General features: G+C 41.3%; 1 protein-coding gene across 3 annotated transcripts in view; it reads right to left on the bottom strand.

Moving 5' to 3' along the window:
- Positions 1-15,203, bottom strand: part of LOC128691742 (inter alpha-trypsin inhibitor, heavy chain 4-like) — a 513,777-nt gene that overhangs the window by 40,236 nt on the left and 458,338 nt on the right. For 2 of the 3 annotated variants that reach the window (XM_070081210.1, XM_070081216.1), the window contains exons 8-11: positions 13,066-13,185; positions 11,259-11,474; positions 9,437-9,607; positions 8,371-8,586 (exon numbers count right to left, since the gene is read on the bottom strand). In XM_070081210.1, the coding sequence (XP_069937311.1) occupies positions 8,371-8,586; positions 9,437-9,607; positions 11,259-11,474; positions 13,066-13,185 (723 nt within the window). The remainder of the gene's footprint in view (positions 1-8,370; positions 8,587-9,436; positions 9,608-11,258; positions 11,475-13,065; positions 13,186-15,203) is intronic. The other variant, XM_070081222.1, reaches the window with a different exon arrangement.

The raw sequence follows: 15,203 nt of genomic DNA, 5'->3' as shown, positions 1-15,203 counted from the left end.
ATAGGTGAAGAGATGGACGAGATTGTAAATTTTCAGAGAATAGGGGGGTACTCGAAGGGGAGAAACCGACCAATCAAGCTGATTCTCAGGACGGAAACAGTGCGGAACAGGATCCTCCAAGAGAAACCACGATTGAAATACTCGGAAGAGTACAAGAGGGTGTTCCTAGACAGAGACAGAACAAAATCAGAACGACAGCAGCTGAGGGAGAGGACAAAAAAACGAAAGGAGCTAGCAAAAGAGACAAGGAGGGAATCAGCAGAGGTCAGTCAGAGCAGGACAGAACAGCAAGGGCAAGCACACACACAACTACTCTCAGAACCATACAACCTATCACACCATCCCAACACACACTACAATCCATACCCACAGCCTCCACCCAACATCGAGCTATAGAATCCCACAGTATGCCACCAGGTCTCCCACCCCCACAGGCCCCCCATACCACAGTGTTGGAAAGGAAACTGAAGGTATGGTACACAAACGCTGATGGAATAACAAATAAGTGGGAGGAGTGGCACGAAAGAGTCAAAGAAGCATCACCGGACATCATAGCTCTTACAGAAACCAAGCTTACAGGTATGATAACAGATGCCATCTTTCCAACGGGATACCAAATCCTGAGGAAAGACAGAGGGAACAGGGGGGGTGGAGGAGTGGCGTTGCTGATCAAAAATCGCTGGAATTTTGATGAGCTGGAGAGAGGAGATAGCGGAGAAGAAAGTGATTACATAGTGGGAACACTTCACTCTGGAGGTCCCAAGGTGGTAATAGCAGTGATGTATAACCCACCACAGAACAGCAGGAGGCCAAGGCAAGAGTACGACGAGAGCAATAGAGCGATGGTTGACACACTGGCTAGAGCGGCCAGAAGAGCTCATGCATGCAGTGCAAAGCTCCTGATCATGGGGGACTTTAACCACAGGGAGATCGATTGGGAGAACTTGGACCCACATGGGGGCCAAGATACATGGAGGGCTAAGATGATGGAGGTGGTACTGGAGAACTTCATGTACCAACACGTAAGGGACACTACAAGAGAGAGAGGAGAGGATGAACCAGCAAGGCTGGACTTAGTATTCACCTTCAGTAGTGCAGATATCGAGGACATCACATATGAAAGACCCCTTGGGGCCAGTGACCATGTGGTTTTAAGCTTCGAATACACAGTGGAGCTACAAGTGGAGGGAGAAGCAGGAAGGCCAGGACGAATGAAGCCAAACTACAAGAAAGGGGACTACACAGGAATGAGGAACTACCTGAATGGGGTTCAGTGGGACAGAGAACTGGCAGGGAAGCCAGTTAATGAGATGATGGAATATGTAGCAACAAAATGCAAGGAGGCTGAGGAGAGGTTTGTACCCAAGGGTAACAGGAGTAATGAAAAAGCCAGGATGAGCCCATGGTTTACCCAAAGGTGCAGGGAGGCAAAAACCAAGTGTGCTAGGGAATGGAAGAAATATAGAAGGCAAAGGACCCAGGAGAATAAGGAGAACAGTCGTAGAGCCAGAAACGAATATGCACAGATAAGAAGGGAGGCCCAAAGACAATATGAAAATGACATAGCAGCGAAAGCCAAATCTGACCCGAAACTGTTGTACAGCCACATCAGGAGGAAAACAACAGTCAAGGACCAGGTAATCAGGCTAAGGAAGGAAGGAGGAGAGACAACAGGAAATGACCGTGAAGTATGTGAAGAACTCAACAAGAGATTCAAAGAAGTGTTCACAGAGGAGACAGAAGGGACTCCAGAAAGACGGAGAGGTGGGGCACACCACCAAGTGCTGGACACAGTGCACACAACCGAGGAAGAAGTGAAGAGGCTTCTGAGTGAGCTAGATACCTCAGAGGCAATGGGGCCAGATAACATCTCCCCATGGGTATTGAGAGAGGGAGCAGAGGCGCTATGTGTACCCCTAACAACAATATTCAATACATCTATCGAAACAGGGAGATTGCCTAAGGCATGGAAGACAGCAAATGTAGTCCCAATCTTTAAAAAAGGAGACAGACATGAAGCGTTAAACTACAGACCAGTGTCACTGACATGTATAGTATGCAAAATCATGGAGAAGATTATCAGGAGAAGAGTGGTGGAACACCTAGAAAGGAATGATCTCATCAACAGCAGCCAGCATGGTTTCAGGGACGGGAAATCCTGTGTCACAAACCTACTGGAGTTCTATGACATGGTGACAGCAGTAAGACAAGAGAGAGAGGGGTGGGTGGATTGCATTTTCTTGGACTGCAAGAAGGCGTTTGACACAGTTCCCCACAAGAGATTGGTGCAAAAACTGGAGGACCAAGCAGGGATAACAGGGAAGGCACTACAATGGATCAGGGAATACTTGTCAGGAAGACAGCAGCGAGTCATGGTACGTGGTGAGGTGTCAGAGTGGGCACCTGTGACCAGCGGGGTCCCGCAGGGGTCAGTCCTAGGACCAGTGCTGTTTCTGGTATTTGTGAACGACATGACGGAAGGAATAGACTCTGAGGTGTCCCTGTTTGCAGATGACGTGAAGTTGATGAGAAGAATACACTCGATCGAAGACCAGGCAGAACTACAAAGGGATCTGGACAGGCTGCAGACCTGGTCCAGCAATTGGCTCCTGGAGTTCAATCCCACCAAGTGCAAAGTCATGAAGATTGGGGAAGGGCAAAGAAGGCCGCAGACGGAGTACAGTCTAGGGGGTCAGAGACTACAAACCTCACTCAAGGAAAAAGATCTTGGGGTGAGTATAACACCAGGCACATCTCCTGAAGCGCACATCAACCAAATAACTGCTGCAGCATATGGGCGCCTAGCAAACCTCAGAACAGCATTCCGACATCTTAATAAGGAATCGTTCAGGACCCTGTACACCGTATACGTTAGGCCCATATTGGAGTATGCGGCACCAGTTTGGAACCCACACCTAGCCAAGCACGTAAAGAAACTAGAGAAAGTGCAAAGGTTTGCAACAAGACTAGTCCCAGAGCTAAGAGGTATGTCCTACGAGGAGAGGTTAAGGGAAATCAACCTGACGACACTGGAGGACAGGAGAGATAGGGGGGACATGATAACGACATACAAAATACTGAGGGGAATTGACAAGGTGGACAAAGACAGGATGTTCCAGAGTTTGGACACAGCAACAAGGGGACACAGTTGGAAGCTAAAGACACAGATGAATCACAGGGATGTTAGGAAGTATTTCTTCAGCCACAGAGTAGTCAGTAAGTGGAATAGTTTGGGAAGCGATGTAGTGGAGGCAGGATCCATACATAGCTTTAAGCAGAGGTATGATAAAGCTCACGGCTCGGGGAGAGTGACCTAGTAGCGATCAGTGAAGAGGCGGGGCCAGGAGCTCGGACTCGACCCCCGCAACCTCAACTAGGTGAGTACAACTAGGTGAGTACACACACACAAACACACACACACACCCACCCACACACACACACACACACATACACATACATACACATACACACAGGTTAAGTGAAATCGGCCTGACGACATTGGAGGACAGGAGGGTCAGGGGAGACATGATAACTACATATAAAGTACTGAGTGGAATAGATAAAGTAGACAAAGACAGAATGTTCCAGGGAGGGGACACTGAAACAAGAGGTCACAATTGGAAGTTGAAGAGTCAGATGAGTCAAAGGGATGTTAGAAAGTATTTCTTCAGTCATAGAGTTGTCAGGCAGTGGAATAGTAGTGGAGGCGGGAACCATACATAGTTTTAAGACGAGGTTTGATAAAGCTCATGGAGCAGGGAGAGAGAGGACCTAGTAGCAACCAGTAAAGAGGCGGGGCCGGGAGCTAAGACTCGACCCCTGCAACCACAAATAGGTGAGTACACACACACACAGACACACACACACACACACACACACACACACACACACACACACACACACACACACACACACACACACAGCCACATTAGGAGGAAAACAACAGTCAAAGACCAGGTGATCAGGCTAAGGAAAGAAGGTGGGGAACTCACAAGAAACGATCAAGAGGTATGTGAGGAGCTCAACGCGATATTTAAGGAAATATCTGCAGTGGAGACAGGAAGGGCTCTGGGAAGACAGGACAGAGGGGGCACCAAAAAGGAATATAGCAACAAGTGTTGGATGACATACAAACAACTGAGGAGGAGGTGAAGAAGCTGCTAAGTGACCTTGATACCTCAAAGGCAATGGGACCGGACAACATTTCCCGGTGGGTCCTCAGAGAGGGAGCAGATACGTTGTGTGTGCCACTAACCACAATCTCCAACACATCCCATGAAACTGGGCAACTACCTGAGGTACAGAAGACCGCAAATGTAGTTCCCATTTTAAAAAGGAGACAGAAAACAGGCACTAAATTATAGACCTGTGTCACTGACCTGTATAGTATGCAAAGTCATGGAAAAGATTATCAGGAGAAGAGTGGTGGAGCACCTGGAATGGAACAAGGTTATAAACAACAACCAGTACGGATTCATGGAAGGCAAATCCTGTGTCACAAACCTTCTGGAGTTTTATGACAAAGTAACAGAAGTAAGACACGAGAGAGAGGGGTGGGTTGATTGCATTTTCTTGGACTGCAAGAAGGCCTTTGACTCAGCTCCTCACAAGAGATTAGTGCAGCAGTTAGAGGATCAGGCGTGTATAACAGGAAGGGCACTGCAATGGATCAGAGAATACCTGACATGGAGGTAACAACAAGTCATGGTACGTGATGAAGTATCACAGTGGGCACCTGTGATGAGTAGGGTCCCACAGGGGTCGATATTAGGACCAATGCTATTTCTGGTATATGTGAATGACATGATGGAAGGGATAAACTCAGAGGTGTCTCTGTTCGCAGATGATGTGAAGTTAATGAGGAGAATTAAATCTGATGAGGACCAGGCAGGACTTCAAAGAGACCTGGACAGGCTGGACACCTGGTCCAGCAACTGGCTTCTCGAATTTAACCCTGCCAAATGCAAAGTCATGAAGATCGGGGAAGGGCAAAGAAGACCTCAGACAGAGTATAGGCTAGGTGGACAAAGACTGCAAACCTCGCGCAAGGAGAAAGATCTTGGGGTGAATATAACACCGAGCACGTCTCCGGAAGCACACATCAACCAGGTAACTGCTGTAGCATATGAGCGCCTGGCAAACCTGAGAATAGCGTTCCGATACCTTAGTAAGGAATCGTTCAAGACACTGTACACCGTGTACGTCAGGCCCATACTAGAATATGCAGCACCAGTTTGGAACCCACACCAGGTCAAGCACGTCAAGAAATTAGAGAAAGTGTAAAGGTTTGCGACAAGGTTAGTTCCAGAGCTAAGGGAAATGTCCTACGAAGAAAGGTTAGGGGAATTCGGCCTGATGACATTGGAGGACAGAAGGGTTAGGGGAGACATGATAACGACATACAAAATTCTGCGTGGAATAGACGAGGTGAACAGAGACAGGATGTTCCAGAGAGGGGACACGTTGAAGACTCAGTCATAGAGTAGTCAGGAAGTGGAGTAGTCTAGCAAGTGATGTAGTGGAGGCAGGAACCATACATAGCTTTAAGACGTGGTAGGACAAAGCTCATGGAGCAGGGAGAGAGAGGACCTAGTAGAGATCAGTGAAGAGGCGGGGCTAGGAGCTGAGTCTCAACCCCTGCAACCACAATTAGGTGAGTACACACACACACACAGAAGCCAGGATAAGGGCCCTACAATATGAGGTAACTATGCTGAAGCGAGTTACAGGACATAGCATCTGAAGCAGGTACACTCCTACTGAACGAGAAGCCGAACGGAAAGGAAGGAGACAAGACTTATGCTAAGGCCCTATCAGTCCACCAAGCAAAGCCGAGGAATGAAGGGGAAGAGTTGTTGGGAGTAGGGATAGCAGTAAGTGACTGGGGAGAAGGTAGAGAAGGTGAGAGGTTCCATGCAGAGGCACGACCATGCCACCAAGTTACAGAAGAAAATAAGGAAGACAATAGCCATGTACAAATGGAACAGTTTGTACATGGTACAATTTGCTTAAGAGTGTTTTATGTACCATATCATAGGTAGAGTGCTGATAGTACAGTTAAATTAACTGTTCAGAACACTAATTTACTGAAGCTGTGCTCCAAGAGATTTTAACACCAAGCATTTAACTATAAATATTAAACCTAGACACCTTTTTGATATTGAAGTTCTCAAACTTTTGTTTTTCTAGTGGTATGATTTCAATCAGTTGTAATCCAGTAGACAGTCTTAAAGTTCTATGAGAAGTACAGGATTATAGGGTTTGAATTCTTAATAATAAACTGTAACAGTGCTAGAAAAATGCTAGATGCTAGACGAGGATCAATAAGTTGACCTCTTAGTATTGTCTAGTAGATGGTCATGCTAATAGATGCCGCATTTTGCACCAGAGCATCACGTTAACAAAAGTGTTATTTATGAAAGGTTTCAGGAAAAACCACTTAACAGACTTAATATTTTTAAGTGTTAATTGCAGTGTGTGCATTTTCAAAGTCTAATGTTGCAAACCAGTGAGTGGTAGGATTGTGATGTCTTATTCACTTGAGGAAAAACAATTAGGCGAGCAATGGTGAATGTGTTTTATTTTTTGAGGTTGCTTTAGGGGTCTTGGTGGAGAAATAACTGATATTTACAAAAAAGCGACTAAATTGTCGAGGTAATAAATGTAAATAAAAAAGAACGAAAGTCTGAATATGCTTGACAGTGGTAACCATCTTAAGAGACCAGCATGGCCATGTTTTACTCAGGCGTATGAATGATGGAGTGAGCTCCTTCCTGGGTAGACGCTGGTTCCAGCTCACTCTTGATAGGTTCTTGTCCTTCGTTCTTAGGGCTTTGTTGTGTCTGTGTCTAGCACTAGGAATAATATTAGGAGAGAAATAAATAGTAAAACTGAATGTTATAGGAATGCAGCTAGAAGCCTGAGTGAATCTATTATAACATGAATGTAGATAAGTACGTTTATGGAGCAACTTACAATCTGAGCAGACTAACTGGGGTTGTAGTAGACAGGCTTGGTTACAAGTATGTTTGGCAGACACACACATGATGAAACCAAATACAAAGTATGTGGCCAGCCTTATGGTCACTATGTTGAACACTATGCTTGTCTAATTATTGAAGAATATAGGGATAGTATGATAACCTATGCGACATGTCAAGATATTTTATTATGAAAATAAAACACCACACATACTAATTAAATTTTCTAAATTTGCTTGCAGTAGGTAAGTTAACTGTCGATATAAATCCAGATGTAATCCTGTGAACCCCTCATGGGGCCTAGTTCCTAGGTCAGTATACCCATATGTTCTTGTGCTACCCTCCACAGAATGGATATAGAGTGCACAATAAACTAGCAACTTCAGCGGCAAAATCTCAAATCTAAATCTTTGGGTAGACGAGTCGTCGTCCTGCTTCTGTCAGCTCTGCCCTCGTTATTTTAGGGCTCTATGCTTCATTACCATCTACATCTTTTGATTGATTGTCCTGTCTATCAAAATATGATAACAAATACATAGTAGATTAGTACACAACAAACATTTTGAGGCACTATTGTCTTATCAAAATTAGTGTGGGGTGAATTTTTTTTTTTGTGCACTCTGGAGGAACTGATAATCTTTTCGTTTTGTCTCGTGAACAATTAAGAGGACAGGCTTCGACTTGCATTCACTGTACACATACCATTACATTCCTATATACTTCTTAATAGTTCTTAATTCTGTAATATTTTCTTTCCATCCTAGAAAGCCTGGGCTGAGATAGGGCCATAAGGATGATAATCCCCTGATTATCTTCAAATAACATACAACAGGGTTTACTACTTCCAAACACTTTTTTAACACCCAGACACTTTACTCTCCCTCTCAAACAGTCCCACTTTCATTGTAGATACTCTTCATTATTTTTTGGGCGAAACTGGCTTGTTACAAGATTTTATCTGTCTCTTGCACATTTCTCCGGTTTGGCTCTGTAATATCCATTTAATTTAAGTGCATTTTATGAATCTAACAATAATAATAATCTGTCAGACCCATAGCACCGCTGAGTCCAGTACTACAGCGCTACTCGCTCACTGGTCGTTTTCTGTTTTGTTTACATGCTTGTTCACATTGAGTACGATTGAACGGCTGAACAAGAACTCGAGTACTTAGCAATGCATCACTGTACTCTGACTTAACTATTTATTTTACTGGAAAATAAAAACATCAATAAGAGAATGACACCACTAAAAGTCATTCACATTTTTTTCCCTAGATTAATACATTCATATGTGTGTGTGTGTGTGTGTGTGTGTGTGTGTGTGTGAATATCTGCTAATAAACAGCAAAAACCTTTTCTCTTATAAGTACTATAAGTAGTGCCATATTACCTTAATTTTCAAAAAAGCCCATAACCTTTTAATGAAGTTTCTGGGTGTTGGGGCAAGATGCAAGTGATCCAGGAGGTGGTGGTCAGGGGAAACAACAGTGTTCCAGTCTGTCACACCCATGAAAAATTCTCCATTGCGTCCCTGACCAGTGATATTAGCGCGGATGCCTCCTAGCTGGTCATGCTCTGTCTGTCCTGTTACTACAAGCTCTGTACCCTAAAAAGATACGAAATTATGTTTGACTTCTTTAAATTTTGATACATTGGTGGTGAGGGGAAAAAAGTGAGTGGCAAAACAATTAATATATGACCTTTTAAACATCAGGCGCTGGTTGTTGAGAAAGATGAATGATCCGTCAACTTTGTTGATCACTACCGACAAGTATATGAGAAAGACATGTATGTTATTATCAAGACATTTATCGAGGATACGTTACACCCACCTGGGACTCCTTCAGTCCAGTGGCGAAACATATCCTTAATAAATGTCTTGATAATCGCTTAAGTGCCTGTTTCACACTGTGATGATACATTTAATGTGTATCTTTGTTTAATACGAAGGGTTGGTTATCGGAAAAATTGAGTGGTATTATATCCAATTCATATCTTGTTTACAAGAAGTTGAATGTCGAATACAATTAGTGGCAAAAGTTCCTATAAATAATTTTTTTTTATATACGAGGAGTTGGTTATCGAGCAAAATATTCACAATCTGTGACTTGTTATGCATTATAGTAAATTAATAATGTGGGAAAAGATCTTGAATAGTCATTATAGATTTCTTTCATTTTTATTTCCTGTGTGGCTTTTTAAAATAAAGTCATTAAAATAATTGAAAGCAAATACGTATATTATTTCATTCAAATACATATTTACTTACTATTCATCTATTAATAATATGTAATAAAAAGGCAGTTGTGATCCTTGATATACAATTAAACAGCATATTTGTTCTCCATAAATCAGTTTAATCTGCAGTTTGTCTAAATAATAGAAATTCTTGCTGTTTTTTGTATTAAGTGCAAAGGCAGGAAAAATCTATAAAGATACTTTATTACTAAGTTTACCTGGAAGTAATTGTAGAAGTGAGTTTTACTGAGGGTGTCCATCTGTACCGCATCTACAGAATAACTGAAGTGGACGTCTAGTAGAACTGGCGTTGATAGTTCTTGGTAGAAGCCCTTCAATTGGTCTGCAGCATCTTGCTCCTCGTAGATCTTACGAGCGCTCCCCCGGTTCTTGAGAATCAATGGATAGGGATTTCTATTATATTCATGAGCAACCCTCATCTATCCTTTCAACCCGATCTCGTACTCCTATTCTTGTCCTAGCTCCTGTCACCTCTCGCCGCAATCGAATCCCGTCTAGTAGCCCATCCAATAATTTAACATGGTAGAATTTAATATCCCAAACTTCAGAGACTGAGTCAGAGAAAGAAATGCTCTCATTTGTGTTAACTCGCAGAGACAAATTCACGAAAAAAAACTGACAGAGAAGCTCTCGAAACATTCTTCATTATTAATGAGCATTCCTCCAAATGGATCACAAGATTTAAGTGTAAGTTCTATGTCAAGGTAACAGCGACACTTTGCTGCACTATGGGAAATTAACTCTTTCCAAATCAGTATTCTTCACTTACCCACAAGGATCTTTATTAGATCATAGACAAAGCTTAGTATTTAATTTAAGCATGATACTTAACTGATGCCTTAGTCAAACACCATTCTCCTCCACAAATTATATATGCTGATGGCACTGTTCACCAAACCACCGAGCAATGGATCCTAAATAAAAACACAGCTCTCAGGTTTCCATCATTCAGACTTATCTGTTTGCTATATTCCTCGCACTCGAATGTGTCCACAGGTCTGAAGTTGACATCTTAATTGTAAGTGATTGCCTCTCATCCACGAAAACTTTTAGCTACACGAGTGTTAATTGTGGCATGCTTGTATCAGAGACACACATATGGTATAGTTGCCAACAATGGAGTCGGGATTACGTCTATTACGGACTCTCTCACATTGGCCTTCAAATGGAGGACAGAGTTGGAGGGAGTAAATAACAACAGTGAGATATTAGCTAGCAATATGAGGACAATAATATGAAAAGAATATCAGTTGAACTTAATACAGAGGGAGATTGACACAATTTACCATCATTTTATAAAGCTAATAGAGCCTCATGTCTAGGGCACATTTAATCAAATCAACAGACTCTTGGACATCTCTACCGCCCACCTTCGGCTGGAATAAAAGTACATCTGGAAGTCTGCATCAGTAAGTGAAAACTTTGCAAGAGTAACTGTGTCATTATGAGTCGGAATGCGAGAAATTTATGGTACATTACTTTTCTCGTTGTAAATTATTTATAAATAACTCGTATCCACATATACTCGCATTTTGTAAATGGTTCGTTACCCAATGTAACTTGCTTAGTAAACACAAATGTTGGAGCTAGTCCCTGTACCCATCATGTGCCGCTGTAATCCACTGACTTCCTCCCTGAAGGTGGGTATGAAGTGCAAAAGAAAGATAACACACTAAGTGAAATAAACTATATTAATAGGTTCCATAGACAATTACTGTTTCATATTGTTAAATGTAATTTATAGTTCTGCTAAAGACTATGTAAATGCTTGAAAATAGACTATGTAAAGTGATTAAAAATAATTTAACCCTATTAACATTGATAGATGCTGAAGAAAAGGCACTGGTTGTAGAACAAGCTTTTATTGGTGTAAAGTTTCACTCTAAGGCTTTATCACTGTTGTTGGCAGTAAGCCCTTTAGATTTATTAGATACTATTTACTGCCCTGTTAAAGGCAGGTTAAGATGTATAAACTTAAATCTACTGCAGTGCTTTTAGACACAAAGCTTTTTAACCAACCTGAAGGGAAATTTTTTCAAGCAGATTCATGTCTGCTCCACTGCCAAAGCCAAGGCAAAAAATAGCTGCCCCTTTCTTATTTCTTTCCCTGACATTCCTTAGAATGGCTGAGTGAGAGGTGACTCCTGCAGTAGGTTGACCATCAGTCAGCATGATAATGATGTGAGGTCTCACTGACTCTGACACAACAACTTCCATCTCTTGCTCAATGGATACCTGCAAGGAGGGCGTGTGACATTAGAGGCTCATAAGTAAACCATTCCCGAGACTAAGTGTAAACTGTTGTTTGTGGGAGTTGTAATGGGACTGTGCGTACCATTCTGGCTTAACTTTTCATATGCTCTGTTCAAGGCTAAAAAAATTAACAACACTTATTAGAGGCTTTGTGCATGATTATCATAGCAATGAATTTACTGAGTTGAGATTAAAGAAATTCAGTAATAATGAGCACTAAAAATTATGCTATTTAAAATGATCTAAAATACAATAAAAGACTGAACTTGAAAGGATAGCCATTCACGTTTCAGGAAAAAAATATCAGTAGTACACTGTCTCAAATTTATATCACTGTCATCATACGAGTATAAACCTAATCAATATTACAGTACGTACATACATAAACATAAAAAAACACAAGAGTGCAATGCACATCACAAGTGGTGCTGATATACGGAGTGCGGTGCTGGTGCAGTGCTTCGTTGGTGCAGTACACATCTACAGGTCAGGAATGTGCTTAGAAGATATAGGTAGCTTACAATGGATCTGAAATGGTATGAATTTGTATATAATGAGGCCATGATGTTAGAAAGCTACAAGTGCATTTTATGAAAAAAAGACGAGTGCAGACAGCGAGGGAGAAAGGGACAGGTGCTCAGGTGCTGTCATTTAAAAAAAGTGCTACGTGAGGCTAAGGAGCTGAGGCCCAAACGAGTCCATACTGATGCTTTTCAATATTTGTGAACCAGATTTTATACTAAAAAGAATTATGAATCAAATTATATCGTTCAGCTTGAAATAAATACTATAAAAGGTAAATACTTTCCATATATATATATATATATATATATATATATATATATATATATATATATATATATATATATATATATATATATATATATATATATATATATATATATATATATATATATATATATATATATATATATATATATATATATATATATATATATATATATTAGTTATTGCTTAAAAACCATGATTTTTCTTTAATTTTTTTCTTTTGGTAAGTACCGATTAACTGTGTAACATTGGAAAAGATTCTGTGGGGCCTCAATCCATTAGAGGAAAGTGAGGTGCGTCAAAAATGTGGAAGGCGACATAGGTGTCTCTGCCTTGCATTGTCTGTTGCAACAATTTGGATGCTCGTAAGTGAAGTCATTTGATAAAACACAACAAATGTATGTGGAACATTACACATTAATTATGATATTTGGCCATCTCTGAGAAGCCAAGAGAGTGCTACTTTAGTGTCATCTCAAATACGATGGCAATATAATATCCTCCAATTTAACAGAACTGTATTAAATTTTGAGAGCGTGACAAAGTATCACATAATTTTTTGGGTGCGATAGTGTCACATAATTTTGTAGGCGCGACACAGTGTCACATTATTTTGTGGGTGAGACAAAGTGTCACATAATTTTGTGGGTGCGACAGTGTCACATTACAAAGACAAAGACAACATAGTCATCCTAAAAGCTCATGAAGAAGCATTAGTCTTCTTCTTTGCTAATGATAATGCTTAATGTGATGGTCATCTTCTGGGCCTGTGAAGAAGCGTTACCGGTAGCAAAGATAAGTTCGGCTTGCGTCCAATGCTCCTGCCTTTGACTGTACACGCTTGAAGATAATTATGATGTGGAAAATGTATCCGCGGGGGAAGTCGACGCTGAGAAAGTGCCATCTGAGGAGGAAGGTAAAAACCAGCTTAGGCAGAAACCCTGACATTAGCTGTAGCCACTGGAGCCGCTCTATCTAGATTCTTTAGGCAATTCCTTCGGACTTTCTTCTGTACAGTGTTTGAAATGGAAAGTAGATTTACTAAACTCTTAGTGCTTATTTAACAGCATGTTAAAAGATATAGAAATGCAGCCCTCTACACACGACAACGTAATTATTGTAAAATTAAGATACCTGGTAGATGAACTGGGCGTGTTGGTCCCAACAAATGATGACCATGCCCTTGGTCTTCTTGGGGAGGGTTTGCGGAGAACTATATTTTCCAGATACCAGTAACTGACATCAAAACACACTGTATAGAATAAATGATGGCCTCGGAAAGGTCACCTCGGATATGTTGACAAATAAGTGGAGTGAACTGGAGCATCAATTAGATGTGTTACGGGTTAATACCAATGCACAGTTTGAGGGTACATAGATTAGACAACAGTGATGCTATATAAAAGCTCTGTTAGTTCAACTATCATATGCAGAAAATTGCATTTTCATGTCTTTTAGTATTTTCTTGTAAAACAAATATTTGAAATCGAAAAGAGATCTTAGTGAAGACCCTGTTTTATATTTGTATATATATGCAAATCAACCACAGGGAAAGGGATTAAATTACTTGCTCAAGGCACCTTTTGCGTTGCAGCCAACAGCTGTATATAGATGACAGGTGGCCCGTGGCCTGGTAGACAATGTTCTCGCTTCACACACTGAGTGCACGTGGTTCGATCCCCGGCAAAGGTGTAAACATTGGGCGTTCACTTAGCAAGAAAGTAGGTACCTGGGTGTTAGTCGACTAGTGTGGGGCGCATCCTGGGGGACAAGATTGAGGATCCCACTGGAAATCGGACAGACAGCCCCTCGATGACACACCATCATTCTCGAGTTATCCTGGGTGGCTAACTCGCCGGGTTAACGAACAAAATCTTATCTAACGAGAAATCGCCCCGATTTTTCTTTGAGTTTATCCTTGAATAGTGCGCCTCAGTCTTCATATTGCCCCATTCTCTGTGTATCGTATAGCCAACTAATGCATTCGCTATTGCAGATTATTAAGTAAGTTTATTTAGATATACTACACGAATACAGTTACATAGGAGCATGGAAACATAAACACATATGCAGTTTAATGTGATCCTTTATTGACAACGTTTCACCCACACAGTGGGCTTTTTAAACTGCATATGTGTTTATGTTTCCATTGTGTCGGTATTTTATACCATTTATTTACATAGGAGCATGTGTAGAGAACCTCGGTACGGGTGGAAACATTAGTACGTGTTTTCTTAAATCACTTGTTGTCCCTGTTCAACCTCTGTTCATTACTCAAGACAGCAAGGGTTACACCAATACATAAAGATGGTGACCCTACAGATGTAAACAACTATAGGCCAATATCAAACTTACCATTGCTATCCAAAATCTTCGAGAAACTCGTGCACAGGAGACTATATTCATTTATAACGTCACAAAACATACTCAACCCCCGCCAATTTGGATTCAGGAAAAATAAAAGCACTAATGATGCAATTGTAAAAATGCTAGATCTGTTTTACACAGCATTGGAAAATAAGGAATATCCACTAGGAATTTTTATTGACCTAAGAAAAGCTTTTGACACAGTAGACCACGGCATCCTACTCCACAAACTTGACCATTATGGTATAAGAGGCCATGCGCTTGCATATTTCAAATCGTACCTTACTAATAGGTATCAGTATTTCACCATTAAAGACACAGCATCATCAACACGGCCACTTGATACTGGAGTTCCGCATGGAAGTGTCCTTGGACCCCTGCTCTTATATCAATGATCTTCCAAACGTATCCCAACACCTGAAACCCATTCTCTTTGCTGACGACACGACTTATGTCATCTCTCACCCTAATCTTGCCACCCTCAACACCATTGTTAACGAGGAGCTGCTCAAAATATCGACTTGGATGACAGCCAATAAACTTACACTTAACACT

The sequence above is a fragment of the Cherax quadricarinatus genome, chromosome 6 (genome assembly GCF_038502225.1).
Source record: "Cherax quadricarinatus isolate ZL_2023a chromosome 6, ASM3850222v1, whole genome shotgun sequence".
Classification (NCBI taxonomy): Eukaryota; Metazoa; Arthropoda; class Malacostraca; order Decapoda; family Parastacidae; genus Cherax; species Cherax quadricarinatus.
The sequence above is the reverse complement of the archived record's forward strand: the minus strand, read 5'-3'. Positions and strand labels throughout refer to the sequence as shown.